Raw genomic sequence first — 18346 nt, 5'->3', positions numbered from 1 at the left:
AGTAATAAATGTTATTTGCAGTTAACAATTTTCTTTTTTCTTTATTACAATATTTATGGCAAGACTAGGTAATATGTTTATTTTTAAAATGTAAAATGTACCTAAATAATTGCTAGTTTTCAAGAGTTTTCTAGTGTTTGATATTGAATATAGATATTGACCTTGTAAATCCTTGTGATAATTATAACTCTGACATGGCAAAAATATATCATTCGTAGTGTCTATGTCTATAGACACAACCAATTGTCCACAGTGCCACGCTATGCGGCGTGCTGGTGGCGGTGTGCGCGGCGTGCTGCCGGCGGCCCGCGTCCTCCGACAAGCCGGAGGAGATGTCCGAGTGCCGCGGCGTCTATACCGTCAGCGCTGACGCCAGACTGACTCCGGTGAGTCTCGCTTTATTGTTAATAGTATAAGACAAAGTCGTTTTACGCAGTCTCTATGTACGTTATGATTAAATATCGTTCCATTCGACATTACTAATTAGAAGGGGGCACATTTAAATATAACAAACGTTTAATACAAACCACAAATAACATAAGGTGTGTAGAAAAATAGATTAAATCTCGAAGCTAAATTTTAATAAAACAATCAATAAAATGATCAATTCATAGGCAACTAACAAACTATAAACCATCCGTCTTGTTCATGTTAAATCGATACTCGTTCATAAGTTACTGATAGTTCTGACTTCACTTGAAAGGCACTTTATTAGTTAAGCCTTCAATACACTTCATCAGCCGTCAGCGTTAGTCAAAGGGGCTAATTCATGTTTTATACTAACCATGGATAAAAAATGTGTTAAAATTCAGGCTACAATTCATTTTGAAAACTAAGACATCCCGCCTCGTGATCAAATTTTCTCTATTCTTTCAAAATTTCTCATTTATAAAGCAAGCTATATAACTAGAAATTAAACTAAGACATCATTTTTTACTTTCTAAGATCTTATCTATCTAATAACTTTTATAAAACATTGGTCATGCCATTTCGCTGTTCACCCAACTACCCAACCTGCTCTTTTGCTGGTAGTGGTATATATAAAAAAAAACTATACTACCACCGTATTAAAAACAGAGCAAACACTTTAATTACACGAATATTAAAAAAAAGCGATATACGAGTAAACGTGCGTTGTAATTTTCAATGGAAAACTCAGCAAAGAAACTAAAAAGACATGGAGTCGGTATTCATTACGGCAAAGGCTTTGTTGTGTAGTGGAGTGTCAAAGGTGCTAGAGTATTTAAACTGAACACTTGGGTTTTCGCCCACAATTATTGTGGGAAAACGTTTTAGCTTTTAACACAATGAAGAATAATAATTCTTGAACACGTTCAATTGTAGTGTCTTTTGATCGTTTTAAATGAATGTAATAGTAATGTTTGTATTTTATACAAGTATATTTACAAACTGAAGACTACGGTTTAATGAAGCGAATCATTGCATATACTCACGGGGATGTTAATACGAATATTTCGTTTCGAAGCAATACTTTTAAAAAGATAATATATAAAATTCAATTACTACACCTCTTCAGGTCTTACGACTATTTATTTGTATTATTTTAGAATGAATGAATTCAAGAAGACTGCGAAATTTTCAATTAATTTGAATTTTTATTCTCATCCTAATAACAAAAAGCGTACAATGCGAGTAATTACGTTTGTTAAATTCATTAAACGTGAAATGGCTCCGTTGAACTGTAAAATATCAGTAAAAAATTATCAGTGAATTAAAGTCGTTCTGAACGGAGGAAATGGAGAAATAAAACATTGTAAATTTTTGAATAAACAGCTAAACAGCGTTCGAACACATTTTATTTAATTTTAGCCATTTAACCACTATAAACGGGAGTTGTCAACTAGCGTCAAGTCCCCTTAAAACACAGCGAATGCCCTGAAATTTGCCATTTGACCGATTTTAAGAGACTCCAATTGCAAGTGGTACTTGCGTGTTCAGTTAAAAAATGCAAGTTAATTATACTGAAGCAATATTTTATATCCTTTGGTACTGCGAGTCAGAGTTCGATGAACCCTGATTCCGTAGCACAATCGGGGTACGTCTAGTTTTGAGCGATTAAAGCGTTTCATTAAATAACAAACTATTCATTTTTCGTATAAAATCTAAAAAAAAAAACAAAGAGAATACTTAACGTTTTGATAATCCGTGAGATATTTTTTGCCCATTTTTTGTTTTTTTTTTCATGTCCTATTACATGACTATTACATTATGTTTTTGGTAGGGTAGCTGCGAAAAGTGGTGAATTAAAATTTAAATTGCATACAAATAGTCACAACAATTTACCATAAAAATGACACATCACGCACCTCGACAAGAAGTAACAATGGCTGTCAACCGAGTTAAATGCAATGCAGTTGACTAATAAAACATGCAGTACAATTAGAATGCGTTCACTCGCAAATGAGACTTCACTTTCAAAATAACAGTAAGCCCAGTGTGAAAACATGAATTTATTATAATAGAAAGCAATTTCCATACAAACATGTAAATACCACAAAGCGCATCATCGCACCACTTTACTGCATTTGATCTAACTCAGTTTAGTATTCCGATTGTTTCCGTTTTGATTGAGTTTGCGTAATTAATTAGAAACGTCATTACACTTCGCTAATCGCAAATTTGCCACTGTTTTAGCTTCGGAATGGCTAATTGAAAGCAAATTTGGATAGGCTGAAACTTTTTCCGCTATTAGCGATTCCATTTTGTTCCATTTTACTAGGCAATTTTGAACCGTTTTTATGATGATATTCAAACGGCATTCGTTATGCGGTTTAAGCTACAATTAGTATCAATATAGAACTGCGAAGCTAATATATATGTACTAACTGGCCGACTTTCTGGTGGGTATTTAATAATTATAACAATATTTATACTTTATTGCACTCACAAGACCAGAAACGGCGAACATACTAAAAACAAAAACACACACGAAAGCAATTTAATAGGCGGTCTTATAGCTAAATAGCGATATCTTCCACACAACTATAAGCATTGTATAATGAAAGATTTGTGTGGTGTAACTTAACAAACATTATGTACTAATTATAAATCTTAATGGGCATTATTTACCTCAATCCTCATAACAATATTTCACAATATAAAACATTTATAAATATGTTCGGTAGGCAGGTTCATTTCATTTCTTTTTGTATGACCTTCAAGACATGTAATATATTATATTAGTCTCTTCGTGACCACGCTCGCTGTAAAGTGCTCGAAACGTCGGGTTAAATAATATCATGAATAAATCGCGTTTAAAATCCGTTAAAACGTCGTTAATTTCTAAATGTACAATACTCGCGTAAAATCAAACACAGCAAAATACTAGGTTCATTTTATATTTCTTATTCACTATAATTTAATCGTAACATCCTGACATCGCTTCAATACAAATATGCCTATCTAGTCTGCACCTCCCAGCAAAACAGTTTTGCACAATTTGATATTCTTCCACTTAATTGAGTTTCCCTTCTTCCGAGTATTTACGGAATAACGTCACCGCTGTAACGCGGTTACCGCAGTTTCCGCCTTGGGATTGTGCCGCCGCCGCACGCGTCAACGCGGCCTGAATGGGGCATTGTAGGTGCATACTACATGATGATAGAGTTGTATTAAAAAGTGAGGGAACATGTGTAATGATAAAATTGAGGTACACAGTATCTATATTATGACCTTCAATTCTCTAATATATACTCTACGTAATAATAATAAAAAATTTATTAAAGTTGTTTAAAAAGTTAATCTCAGGAAATACTGACTCTTTAAATCGAGATTCTTTCACCGTTGCATGTGTAGGTGATCCTATACATACATTTATGTACCACAGGTGTAGCCGGGGCGGACTGCTAGTGTTTTATAACTGTATGTATGTATTACAGGGAGTAGAAATTGTATACCATATATAATGTGTATAGTGACTCCGTAATAAGTCAATGTCAATTGAAAATTACCGCTGGAATGCATAAGATAGTGTGATGTTTTTGATAGTATGGTTAACCACATTAAACTTTGAGAAACTGCGTTAACTTTTCCTGGAAAACTTGCTTCGTATTTACTGTAATGCAATGCATTTTAAAACAGACGTTTTATGAGGTTTCGTGTTTTATTTTGATTGCTTTGCTAAATTTATGTCAAACGTAATAGTTATTCATATATGATAGTGTTTTCTTGACCTACAACGAAACCTTGATATAGGTACGTGGAGTGAGTCCATTTTATTTAAAAATAAAAAATTAAATAATAGTATTAAGTAGTTAACTTATTATTTTCAAGTATCGTTACGAAAAACGAATGGAGTTTCTCAATTCGATTGTATTTTTTTGGTGTTGTTATTTGATAATACCGTGGTTTTTCAATCGATTGACGTAGTTCATTTTGTATTTGATAGGAAATTGTTATCATTTGTCAGGAACATCGGTGACCTTGTTTTGTAGAAATAATGTCTTTTGAAATTGTGACTTTAATTTTTCAATGTTGATTATATTTAAAATTGGAGGAATACAATGTGTACTATTCTCTACAAAACAACACAAGATACACTAATATAAGTACCTGTACCTTCTCACTTCATTATTACGTATATGTACTTAAATTTTGTGACGTTAAATTTATATCAATCATAGAATGATCCCTTCAAATAGCGGAAACCTCTAAAGATATGTCTACGTGTAATAATAAAAGCACTTCCCAGGCAGGTTTTTACGAGGTAATTTGTGTGACAGTGTTATAGTCAGGCCAGTGTCAGATAGTAGAACAAACTGGCAGACCCTTATTACGGGTCCAATGCAGGTACATCTGCCAGAAGTTATCTTGAAATGTGTTGGGTTTCATGCGCGTGTGTTTGGAATATACTGAATTTAATTTTGAAAAGGATGAAAGAGATAGACAGATTATACAATTTATTGTATTTTAAAAGAACAACAACTGTTCACAAGCCGCGCTCTTTTACTCTAAAGCATAAACAAACTATCTCGATCGTTGCCTATACGAGTCAGGCAATTACCTGACATCCGTATTACCATTCTGGAGTGTTTGTAACGTTTTTATAACTTTAAAAACATGTTACACTAGGTATGTACAATTTTTTTTTAACATTCAACATTCGAATGGATTTAAATATCGAACGTTATACATTTATTCTATAGATATTGAAAGGGACAGTTGCCATAATTATTCTAAACTTTATAGAGGGTAGTACAGAGTATAACTCACGATTCCATTTTGTTCCATTTTGTCCAAGTTGATCGACATCAATCTTGACTTATGGTCTAAATGCCTTATTAATATTCATTATATAAATACTGCTTTTCCGAGACATTCTATAGGATTAAAAAATAGGTAATTAATGGACGATGAGCCCAAATAAACTTTGTTACGGATTCTAATAAGGTATTTGAGCAACCCCATTAAAGATACTTTATGATAAATAATTATTCTACAATTTTATTTATTGTTTAAATACAAAATATACATTATGTAATATACTGTATTTTTGATATATGAGAAATTTATAAATACATCAGCATTATAAAGCTTACATTTAATACAATAATTATTTCCTTCAAAAATTCCCAATCAAATAGAAAAGAAAGCCTACGGAGTACTAAAAAACAAACGCATAAAATAGAGTCGAATTGAGAACCTAGTTCGTTCATATTTTCAAAAAGTTCTCAACCTCGTTCTTTTTCAGAACCTTCTTCATCTACTCGTAAATGTTTATTCGTAGAAAGAACAAAAGCGCGTATAAACGTGAATAAACTTTCATCTATGTGTGTGTGCATCCGTTTATAATCTGTGGTGAAAAATTACCAATACTCGTTTACCTTCAGCCTTATGAAGGAAATTGCCTCCGCGAACTGTGACGAGCGTGGCAAGATAAAATTTCCCTCTTACCAACCCACTTCGATGTTTTCTATTTGTTCCATCAATTCAATTCTTTATTTCGAATATTTATTTATGTGTCCAAATGTTTCAATGGTAGGTGTAAACTGATTTTTGATAATTAGTTTAAAAAGTTTAATAAGTAAGAAGAAATTAAATTCACTAAAAAATACGGTTTCACCTCCGTTTTACAATTGTGTTTCAATTAGTTAGACAACAATTTATAGCCAGTTTTAACCTTAAATTATATACCTATTAATATTTTCCTATAATAAGAATACATCGCAAAATACTCTATTTCTAGAAGGATACTTACACTTAGAAATTGGACACATGTATACGTTTCAATTCTAAAATTCTATCCAATTTCTGAAAAAGCAGTTATATTAACTGATAAAGAATCATCATTTAAGATCATAATTATATATATAAGACCATTAACATAGAAGACGAATTCCAAATCAGTATTCACATCGAATTAAACAAAAGCGTTGCATGAATTCTTTGTGGTAAATGTTAAAGTATGTAAATTCAATCCTTTGTACGTGAATTAATCCTTTTACCGACTTAAGGAGCACTGGACACAATTTTCGAGGGTGCAGGCTTGGTGAGAATCTAATTAGGAGTCTTTAATTTTTTTGTTATATACCATTAATACGTTTTTAATAGATACAAGCTTTTAGATGAATTTTAAATATTTTGCTTGATTCATTAAATATAGCAATTATTAAGATTTGAAATATAAATGTTTCCGAAATAATTTTTTATAAAAAAAATCATATATAATGCCTACATCCTAAAATTATAAATGCGAAAGTAACTTGTAGCTCTGTCTGTTTCTTTTTCACGCCTAACTTTTGAACCTATTTGGATGAAATTTTACATAAAGCTAGTTTGACCCGAGAAGGGACAAGTTCAAATTTGCGAAAACCCCCGGGAACGGGAACAAACGGGACAAAGTTTAACACTGACACAAGATGACTTTTTTAAATATTAACACTTATAAAAAGGTTCATAATAACGTCACGTCAACAATCAATAATGTTAACAAATCCACGGACATCCATCATAGAGTATCGAATTTTAAATGTCACTAGACAATATCGAACACATTTGTAATGAGCGAAATGACACGTGGGCGGATTGGAATCTAGGCGAACGATCTCGAAGCCTTCAGATATATTTAGCACGTGTAAATCTGACATTTTTAAGTGCCCTATCTCTTGAACTTTAAACTTATTGCCTATCGCCATGTGACTTTGAGAGCTTCGCACACAGATTTCTATCTATAATGCAATTTATTTCGCTATAACACGTTAAAGATCAGATAACATATTAAAGGTCGAATGGAAATTTAAAAATAAAAAATACATTAGTGATAGTTATGAACTAAGAAATTAAAAAAAAAAGTTAAATAATTAAATAATGGTTGTTACCTGACGTGTTGAGGTCGATGTAGTATCTTTAGTTTCTAAAGGATAGAAATTTATTATGTGTAAAAGGTAATTATTGAAATGCACACAATTATATCTAAGGAATAATCAAATCGGAAATGTATGCGCGAGTAAGCTGAAACACATAAAAAGGTCAAACAAGATAGCATCACTTCCAGCACGGACTTTTCATAAAGACCGATTGTTTTCACGTGTTCGATTTCACGTTTTACTTACTAAAATTGATTCTTTTGTTTATGTGAAATTCAATACTCATAGTTCGCTTTATTTTCGAAATACAATGAAAGTATTCACTCGCTTGGCAGTTAATAAAGCTTTCCAAAGTAATACTTTTCAAAAAGTGGGACGCAAGCGGGAATATAAGCTATTATAAAGGCTTTCAACTATGATAATTATTCAATGTGGGATACTCTAGATGAATATACGGTATTAAATAAGTATAATATTGCTTAATAAAATTAAAAGATTCAAGCATTTGTAATTAATGTTTTATTTAATTGTGACAGAAGAACTCGATCAAAACGTATTGTGCAAATAGTAATACTATTTATACGTTTTGATACGGTTTTTCAGGTCAAACCAAATTTGGAATTATAGTTAATCACAGGTATATATTTGTACGAAACACAATAAACCCAAGTTGTACACTATTTTAACACTTTAAACTTCGCACGTTGAACTTAGATTGGTCTAAGCTCAACCGCACAAAATGCTAATTCTTGCAACCGCAACTTCCAATGACACTAGACGGAAGGACGACTCAAAATTCTAGAACCTTCGAGAGAGGGATAGAAATTCCGGACGCAAGTTTAGACGAACAATGTTCCTGTTCGAGAGCTCGTGAGATGCAGCCTGCATTCACGGTACATTACCCTGTCCTACACTAACGACACGTGCGCTCTGTTAAATGATCTGGGAATTTATGTCTTGTTTGAGAGGATTAATGGGAATTAAATATTCAAAGATGGATGAGGGAATTCGGCGAATAGACGCAAAGTCATGGCCGCATAAAGCATGTGTAATGTACATCTATAATAGAAGAATATCATAAATATTCTTAGTCACTTCGTAATTAAAGTTAAAAAAATAGTAATTAAATATTACAGCAAAGATGTGGCAAGGTTAAACATTACTAATTAAAATTTCCTTGAGTCGTAATTTTGTTTAGTTTCAGATTCGAATTTAATTTATATTTTTGCTTAAAATGCTCGTCTCTAAAGATTTTTCTTGTTTAATTGCAAAACGAAATACCAGGGGTATAGAAGTGTGAAGAGCCATGGTTGAATGTCAGCGGAATTAACGATGTTGGTCGAAATAAAAACCGCGTTCAGGGTAATTGGTTTCGCTCTGACGGATACGCTTTACATGCTCGAATAAGGAAGTAAGGGTAAGTTCCGATAGCCAGAGTAGATCAGATATTATCGAGCTTTATCCGATTTTCAATATTGAAACATACACAGTACTAGTAAATCTGTTGTATAGTTTATTAGATACTTAAAATTGAGGTTAACTGGCCTTTACAAAAATTACATAACGCGAGTCATATTTATAACCCTTCTGTATTAGTTCGTTGAAGTCACAGTTAACCTAATCAATTATTTATGAAATTATTATTACCTTAACGCTGAATTCAATTCACTCATTGCCGAAATAAATATTCGTATCGTAACAACATCAGCTTACATGCCTAAATTAATTGATCAAAGTCGTTAAAAATAGTCAATCAATTAATTTGGACAGCGAAATGCCGCGTGGGGGACAGATTGTTTGCAATGACGCACAACGATATACCTATAGTTCCCCTTCGTTGCAAACCCTCCTAATCGACGGCTAATAACGTTTAATGGTCGTTTCCTGAGGTAAACATTGTTATCTGTGTTTTACGCTCTGCGTTTGTTCCAAATAATTTAAGATGCTGAGATTATAAAATAATAACATACCTACTGGTTAACTGGGTCGCTAACGATCTTGCCTTATGCATGATATTAATAATAAAACTAATGCGAGGTAATAAATTGTGTGCTCTTATTTTTGTGCCTATATTTACAGTAAACAGTTAACGCTTTATTCATTATTAATTAGTAACAAATTTCACAGTTTAATTATAACTGTTTTAGTAACGATATGCATGAAGGAAGTCGGCATTTATGTCCTTCAAGACGTCAATAATGTTTCAATTCATAAAAAAACGACAAAAGCAAATTCCGTCCAGTCTTCTCAATTTGGGAAGATTGAATAAATGACACAGAATGACGACAAAAATAAATACCGAAATAGCTCCATGGCTGTACCGAAGTTACTTTCGCGCGCAGAGTTCATTTCTATTACCCGTCTCGTATCTGCTCTATTTTCGGACTATCCATTTTTCCCAATTTCGATTCGGCGCTTTAAATAGAAAAACATCTTACTGTTTTCCAAGTTAACAGAACTATGAAGAATGTTCTACACTCTATGTCAATAACGGGACATTTTACTAAAACTGTAACATATTTTATTTTGTGACGTACCCAAGAATTATCCGCGAACAATGAGTTTATATCGTTAATTAAAACTGGATAACTAAATAATTTTTTGCACAATTCACTGTACCATGAGAAAATCGTGTAACAAACAACATGTTTTCTTGCATTGCATACTCATACGCGTATAATTTGTAATAACACCAAGTTTAAAGTTTGCAACTTTGCTAACTTGAGTGTTTCGACACATATTTTCGTAATGCAATTAGAAACTTTGTAACGTTTTGACAATCGTACTCCGTCGGAACTTTACACTTAACTAATGTAAGGTATATTCATTTAAAGCGTTATTAACAACGTGGTTACTCTTCGATAACTAACATCACCTGCCCTGTCTTAATATTAAAAGATTTAAGACTAAAGACATTTTTTATAGTGAGAAAAATATCTTGCTGCGTCCCGCGGCTTCCCCGCATAAAAATTGTAAAATATTTTATTTTGGTATATTTACCATGCATACTCAGCGATGCATTTAGTCAAAAGTTGTGTTTTTTTGTATTTCAAACAGACATTCTAATAAATTTATTGGTATAGACAAGCGGAATTTCTTTTATGACACCGTCGGCAATGGAGCTGGTGGGTTGCCTGAAGGAAAGCGCTACCACCACCCATGAACATTTGGAGAGGCGTAAGGTCGATTGGAATGAAACTAGCGGTCGGTTTTTGTACCAAAATATAATTTGCCTTGTATTATTTGCTTGGTCACACACGTGAGTTTCACATAAAGATTCGATTCTCTATTTCTACAAAAGTAAGGAGACGTTATATTTTAATATCGAAGGTGAGTGTCAATGGAAGTAATACAAAAAGCACTGCATGGATTGATATCCAGTTCGCAATCTTATATAAAACATTTTTCTGAAGATTAAAAATACTTGATGATTAAAAAATATTTTAGCTCCGTTGTGTTTTTATTATTTGTAGTTATATAACGTGTTATATGTCTATTTCAGAAGGAACTAGTATGAAACGGATATCAATAATTCAATTTAAATGCCTTATACATTTTCGAAGACTACGAAAAATTTGTAGTTCTTTAGCGAATAAATTTAATAAATAGAAAAAACATTTACTTGAGGAGACATTTTAATCGGATCCGTAGCGACGCCAGACCTTACACGGCTACCCATAATCAAACTTGAACAGTCGAAATTCTTGTAATCTTTAGGTTTTTATGTGCTTAAAGGGATATGACATGTCTTTTATTGAGATAAATAACAACCATCAAAACCGATATGAAACTATTTCAATTACTACTATACTGTATGTATCAATGGAAGCGCAGCCTTTGATGAATTTAATTTTTTTTAAATTCATGTTCCCGCCTTATGACTAATTATATTATATTTTTTAATTTTTATAAACATTTATCCGTACTAATATTATAAAAACTAGTGACTTAATACGTTATTTGTAACGCTTTGCCCCCTTTTAAACGTGTGGGGCACATTAGCAAATGTTCATGGGTGCTGGTGATCCGTTATAACAAGGCGGTGGATAGTGGTAGTCCGCTCTAACATAAAAAATATGTCCTTTAAGACATCGAGATCATTATAAAAATTACGTTAACATTTTTCTTTCTGTTCTTTCATTTACATGGCTACATGGTTTTTAAGAATTAATTGTAACTAAAATGAGTCTTGGTTACTTGAATAAATAAGTTATATTAATATTATTATTTAACTTAACTGCACAGCGAGATGTATCTTATAAATCTAGGTATATATTTCATTAGCATCCATTCTCAGCATTAAGATACTAAACTTAGCTAAAGCTAAAGGGATTAACGGTGTCCAAGTCAGGCAGGTTGGCTTAAGCGTTAGATTGTTTAAGTTAACAGCTAAATTACTCCAGTAAACTTGTTTGAAGCTTTGCCATCTTCGTCCTGCTGTAGAGTGTACATTTTTAATGAAGGGGAACGAATGTACGACTTTGATTATTAGAGTGAAAGCCATCGTTTTGAAATCCGATGCTGATTACGTTGCGACATTTCGCCGGGAAAAGGTATACACGTGCCGCACCATATGACGTGTATAGATGCATCGTATGCCTTGTATATATATTTAGATTTAATATTAAGACATACAAGTTTGTTTGTATCTTATTGTATTATAATATCTTTTCTCTTTATTCCTTGCTAACGTCTAGTGTATTTTTTTTTAACAAAAACAAAAAATAAATATCTATTTTGAAATTTCGATTTACAGTAAGGGAGTTTATTCGATATTAAATCAATATAAAGTGAAAATATAAATATTTTAAATCAAGTAAGTTTCCACCGACGCACCCTAAAACTATTTTTGTTTTTATACGATAATAAAAAAAACACGCTAGCCGAACTCGGTTACTTCAAGTTTATTTTCTATTTCTGTCAAAACTACAACAAAACACTGTTTTTTACATTTAAGACCACTTACCTTGCCACCTCCCACTTCCCATACCTCAGGCCGCTCGTAAATTATTTTTCCTTAAATTTTTGCTATGTCGTCCTTTTCCATTTTTCTTCATTCTATCATATCTTATTGTCGTCAAAAATTATCGGCACTGGCCTAATTGAATTATTTTTATCAAATTATCGATTAAATGTTCCTTATCGGTCATATTGTATTAAATAAAGCTGTTATTAAGAATCACAATATAGTTAGATTATAGATATAAAATAAAAATTCTCAAGTCTAAAGCTGGTTGTGTATAAACAGTTGCCTCTGTTTTCAAAGAAGATATATTTCCTTATTTTCTCATAAAAGCATATAATTTATAATACCTAACAATTAGGCTTATACGCTCATAGTATTTTATAGTTCTGTGTACGACGTGTGTTAGTTCAAACATTAATCAATTAAAAAAAAAAACTTCTCTTTACCTAAAAAAAATCTAAAAATTATGCACACATTATATACCAATTAACAATCCCCGAAGCGTATACGATAAGCGTATACTTTACACATCGATATTGCTCATTACGATTTCATAAGCGGCTCCGGAGCGAATTCCCCGGTTAACAAAAATAATTTGCACTCCCGGATCGCCCCGGGGAGCCTTGATAAAAATCGCATTACTCGTAATTGCTTTAGCGAGATTAGCAAGTCGATCCTGAATCTACACGCTCTCAATTTATCTATAATATTTGAAAAACCTTTTTCGAGCGACGTACGCGATTATATCCCGTACAAAAATAGCTCAGTGTGAAATTAAATAAATGGCATGTATGATTTTATTCAAGAAACATTTATTAATGCAAATTTAGACATATTCAATTGCAATAGCGTTACGTATAATTAAAAGTATTCAGCGAAATACTTCTATTTATATCCAGAGTACTGAGTGGTAGCGTCCTTAACTTATAATAAAAACGGCGGTTGTTTTTAAATTAAAATATACTGCCGCAATTTTCATTTCTCAGTTATATATAAAGCAATATAAATAAGTCTTTAAATTACGTAACATCAATTGATTCAATACAAGCGATGTGGCAGACGAAAAAAAAAATAACTCTGGTTAAAATCATTTAGCTGTTTTGTATTATACCGCGATACTTGAAAGTTTTGTTTATTTAATTTCAATAGCAATCCTTATTCATATTATTAAATGTGAAAGTGTGTGTTGGTTGTTGGTCATTGTTTCATGTCGCAACGGAGCTGCTTTATGTATTTTATTTTATAAGAATACGTACGTGATGATTTTCAGTAAATGATCGTGTTTTTTTATCGTATAATATTTGTGTTTGGAGGCAGTTTTGAGACTAGAGTATTAGGCTGCTTTTAACCGCAGTATAACATCTTATTTTAATGGAAGGATCCAGAGGAGGTTCGATGAGCATTTGTATCACATTGAAATTTATAAATTCCAATAGATGGCATTGTATTATAACAAATGACATAGACTGTTCATCTTCTGAGTCAAAAACTAGATCAAACAAAAACTAGAACTAGAGGCCCATTTCCTTTTCCTCACCCGTCCCAGTCCAGTCCTTCTTTCCAGACTTTGATCCTTTCCTTTTCCCTTATCCCATAAAAGCGGGCAGCACATTCGTAGAGGCACTACCTTTGCGAATGTTCATGGGCGGTGGTGATCGCTTACCATCAGGCGAACATAAAAAAAAAAAAAAGATTTTGTGATGTTTTTTCTATCACTTAAAAATTTCGCATTTTAATGCAATAAAAACTACAATTAAACAGTTTGCAATTTATGATTTGAACAGTCACTAAGCGATATTCTATAATATGATACGTGTAAAATGTTACCTTTTAATAAAACCTCGTACCCTACAGAGACATGTGTAGAGATGCGTTTCTTACGTGAGCTCGAATGTCTTCGAAAGTTGCAATGCCACTTGCTTTGTGGTTAAGTGCATATCGACTTCGATCCCCTTTCCTTTCACCATACATACTCATACCAAATAGATTATACATGCAGTTGTATCTATATGTGCTAAGAGAAACGAGTCTTCATTAAGTAGTCACATTATCAGTTTGTTCTCTATTATATACTACGTCTTCTGTATGTTTTTTTCTGCAAAATTTGTGTCAAAGTGCGATATTGTCATAACTTCACAGACAATATTAAAATATAGATAATATATATAAAAAAAGAAAAATGTAAATTTACACACATTTTTCTCCTAATAGCGTCGTATTATAAAGGTTAAAGTTTAGGATTTCCGGAACAAAAACCATCTTATGTCCATTTTCGAGTTTCAGACTACATCTGTACCAAATTTCACCCAAATCGATTCACTGGATTAGGCGCGAAGAAGAGCTAGACATACAAAGTCTAAACTAAACTTTCGCCCAAATAGCCCTTTCGTTCACATAGCGCAGATTTTTCGTGACGCCCATGCTAGATATCCGCAAAGTGTTCCATTGATACGTCGGGCTATATATAACATCCTACTTCCTACTAATTTTATAAATGCGAAAATTTGTAAGAATGTGTGTGTGTTTGTTGCTCTTTCACGCAAAAAGTACTGAACCGATTGCAATGAAATTTGGCACGTAGACAGCTGGACTCCTCGAATAACATAAAGGCAACTTTTTATCTCGATACTTCTACGGGATATTGACTTGCGCTGGTCAAACCGCGGGGCGCAGCTGGTATTGAATAAATCAAGTTTAAAATCTGTTAACAAGTTTTTAATTTCTTTTTTAAATGTATAATTCTCGCGTGAAAAAAAACACAAGAATATAGTACGTTATTATGTTATAAAGCCCTTTGTCGAATTACGGGTACACTTTACAGGCACACTGCTGCGCCCATGTCGGTATCTGGGTAACTGGGTTAATTTAAATTTTAAATGATTCATCAATTACGTGTCATTTAACTTTGAATTATTTCGAGCGATTATCTCGTTACTGATATGTGAAGATTTTTCCAGTGTATTTGCGATATGCGTGTACAGTATCTATTCAAATATGCATTTAGCAATTTCTTGAACTCTTGATTTAACTTCTATAATATATATTATTGTTTTTGTAAACACCTTCGTTGTGCAGTGATTCATAGGCGAGGGGAAAGAATCGTATTAGAATTAATTCAAAATTATAGTTCACACACATGCAAAATTTGACAATAGAACCGTAATACTCGACCTTTACATGACGATTGTTTTTATACGGTCATAATGTCTCATTGTGCGATGATACAATGGTAATTGTTGCAATGTGTTTAATTTCATAATACTCTTACGATTGTTTACTTCTTAACTTTCTCATCGCTTTCCGTACTTAAATCTCTGTCTTATGTATAAATTTATCAGTGAATGGTTAATAAAATAATTATTAAAAAGAAACCGAAACCACATTATCGGAACATTTTTAGACACATTTTTAGATCAAAACTTAAATGGTGGTATTATGGGCGGCACCAGCTTTCAAATAGAAAAACTATAATAAAATTCGGTTCGCCCAGTAAAAGCTATAAGACAACAAACAAAAATAATACATTTGAATGATTCCTTCTCTTTTTGAAATCGGTTGAAAATCGATGTGCATGATGCAGGCCGGTTTTAGTAGATTCGTCATTTCTATTCGACTATAGACACTTCTTAACACACATGTCCGTGACCTCGTACCGACTTCTTTAGATTCGATTTTCAGCCACTTTAAACGGACAGATTTAACTCAAACTTGGTAAACTTATCAAGGAACGGTGACAGTCTAATAATTTCATGAGTTTATATTATTATCCTGATTAGGATCGCCGTGATTAAAACAAATCTGGTGGGTTATTTTTTCATTAAAGTGTGCTTTTTCAACTATATTTTCAATAATCTACGAGTTTTTGACCTTGTAAAAAAAACACATAAAATTGTATACATAAAGAACTAGATAAAACACTAAAGACATGAGTACGTAGAAAATATCTAGTAATATTAATCATGTCCCATAATATGAACGTTACAACTCCTTCATTCACTCACCATGACAGAGTCGATTAACAGTAGCGACGGTGGCGGTTTGTGAGTTTGAGCATCTGAAAGTAAAACAAACAAATGTTATATAGTATTTCATATGTTATATAGTAATTCAGTTCGTTCAATCAGATGATTAATGTCTCAGTGTGCCCGAGACCACGGGACATATAAAATATGAGGAAAAAAATTAAAATAAATAAAAATCGTAACTATCATATTCATAATCTATACTGACAATATAAAGAGGAAAAATGTTTCCACAGTAGAAACTGCTGGATCGATTTCAAAAATCCTTTCACCCTTACAAAGCTGCATATTCACCGAGTAAAGAAGTGTATATAAAAATAAATCCAAAAAAATAAAATCTACTTAAAAAATAATAGCAAAATCGTAAAATAGAAGTTACATATAACCTAACCATAATTAAACTTGTCGTTATTTATACTTTTCAAGAGCACTAATTTGGAATCGTCTAATTCAATTAAACATGAGAGGCGATGCTCATTATTTTCAGAGCGGGTATTGTAGATAACTTGTTATTCGAGATAATATTATGAGGGTTGTTTTATCAATCCTTAGTTAATTTCAGGTGGGTATGATATTTAAGCTGTTAAAACATTGCGTAACCACTCATATTCGTTGATGTAGATCATGGCATATATGTTAACTTTTAAGATATACACATAACACATTCCTCTACGTAATTAATATTTTAAAACTATTGCATGAAATGTATAAATTACGCTTCATTACAAACACAAACAATCAATACACAATAGTAGAGTCTTGTGCGTTTTCTTAAATTATTTTAACCGGTACGTTGACAAAAACAGTCCAATGACAAATATATTGAGAAACATACATTGCGTGCAATGTAAAGGCACCGTCTTGTACTAAGCGAGCGATAGCGCATTATAGTGCTCTCATTGCAATTCAATTGCAAGTGACAAATATGCGAGTGTTATGAAGTTAAATTGTGAAAAAATCGGCGACACTGGTTCTAATACAAATTAACAGCAATTTTCTTTCTAACCTCTTTTATCTGTTCTATGCTCATGAGTTATTTATCTTCATTACAAATTTTAATCTAAAATGTAATTTCCCAGGGACATCAAGAGGAACTGGCGGGACCTCCACCGGCGTACGACATAGCAGTGGCGGATTCATCACAAAAAGACGTCATTACATTGCAGGTAATTTTCATAGTATTTATTGTATATCTGTCATATATTAAAAAGTTTGTCGTGTTGTAACGAAATCCTACTATTCCTACTAATCCTACTAATAATATAAATGCGGAAGTTAGTAAGGACGTGTGTGTGTTTGTTGCTCTTTCACGCAAAAACCATTGAACCGACAACTTAACTTACTCAACAAATGTTTCAAATGTTTACCATGACTACGAGGCTTTGCTATAAATAATATATTAACATATATATTTGTTTATTTCAAACCAGGGCGAGCACGGCTTAGCTAATTAAAGACAATTAACCTTTGCCCACATAAAACAGCATTACGTGCCTATTAAATTATTTATATTAATTACAGGAGGTAATGACAGAAGGGTGCCGCTGTCACAAAGGGCGGGGAGACAGCGGCTTGCCGTCGTACGAAGCGGCCGTTCTGCTGAAAGACACTAAGTTATAATAAGTTGCTTTACTGTGTGTAATGTTAAGCTATTGATAATGAAGAAATGGTGTACACCACGGACGTAGACAGATTTTTCAGATTCAAAACTCCATGGTGAACACTTATAGCTTATAAATGAACATCCAGGGCATCTGATAGATAGAAGAGCAGACTAATAAATTACACGATATAATTTCTCTATTATTAATAATAATTAGTAATAATACTCCTTCTACGTGTGCCATAAACGTGTAAGTAGGTATTGAATACGGGCGATAACAGTGATTAAATAATGTTTTAATATCAAAGGATTATAAGGCACGTGCAATTAATTCGTTTTACGTATTTTGTTGTTTATCGCGTTTTGTGTATTATTTTGATAAATGTTCAATAACACATTATCTTTGTATCGCTTTTTACTTGCATAACGA

General features: G+C 32.5%; 2 protein-coding genes across 2 annotated transcripts in view; one reads left to right on the top strand and one right to left on the bottom strand.

Annotated features, from left to right (window-relative positions):
- LOC119832006 overlaps positions 1–18091 on the top strand; it is a 24785-nt gene extending 6694 nt beyond the window's left edge. The window contains exons 2-4 of the mRNA XM_038355585.1: positions 254–410; positions 17405–17479; positions 17835–18091. Coding sequence (XP_038211513.1) covers positions 254–410; positions 17405–17479; positions 17835–17933 — 331 coding nt within the window. The 3' untranslated portion in view covers positions 17934–18091. The remainder of the gene's footprint in view (positions 1–253; positions 411–17404; positions 17480–17834) is intronic.
- Positions 1–18346, bottom strand: part of LOC119832005 (probable beta-hexosaminidase fdl) — a 72508-nt gene that overhangs the window by 24008 nt on the left and 30154 nt on the right. The window contains exon 2 of the mRNA XM_038355584.1: positions 16293–16345. The gene's annotated coding sequence lies outside the window, so the exon portion shown is untranslated. The remainder of the gene's footprint in view (positions 1–16292; positions 16346–18346) is intronic.

This window comes from Zerene cesonia, chromosome 14, assembly GCF_012273895.1.
Source record: "Zerene cesonia ecotype Mississippi chromosome 14, Zerene_cesonia_1.1, whole genome shotgun sequence".
NCBI lineage: Eukaryota > Metazoa > Arthropoda > Insecta > Lepidoptera > Pieridae > Zerene > Zerene cesonia.
This window is presented reverse-complemented; position numbering and strand designations above follow the sequence as displayed.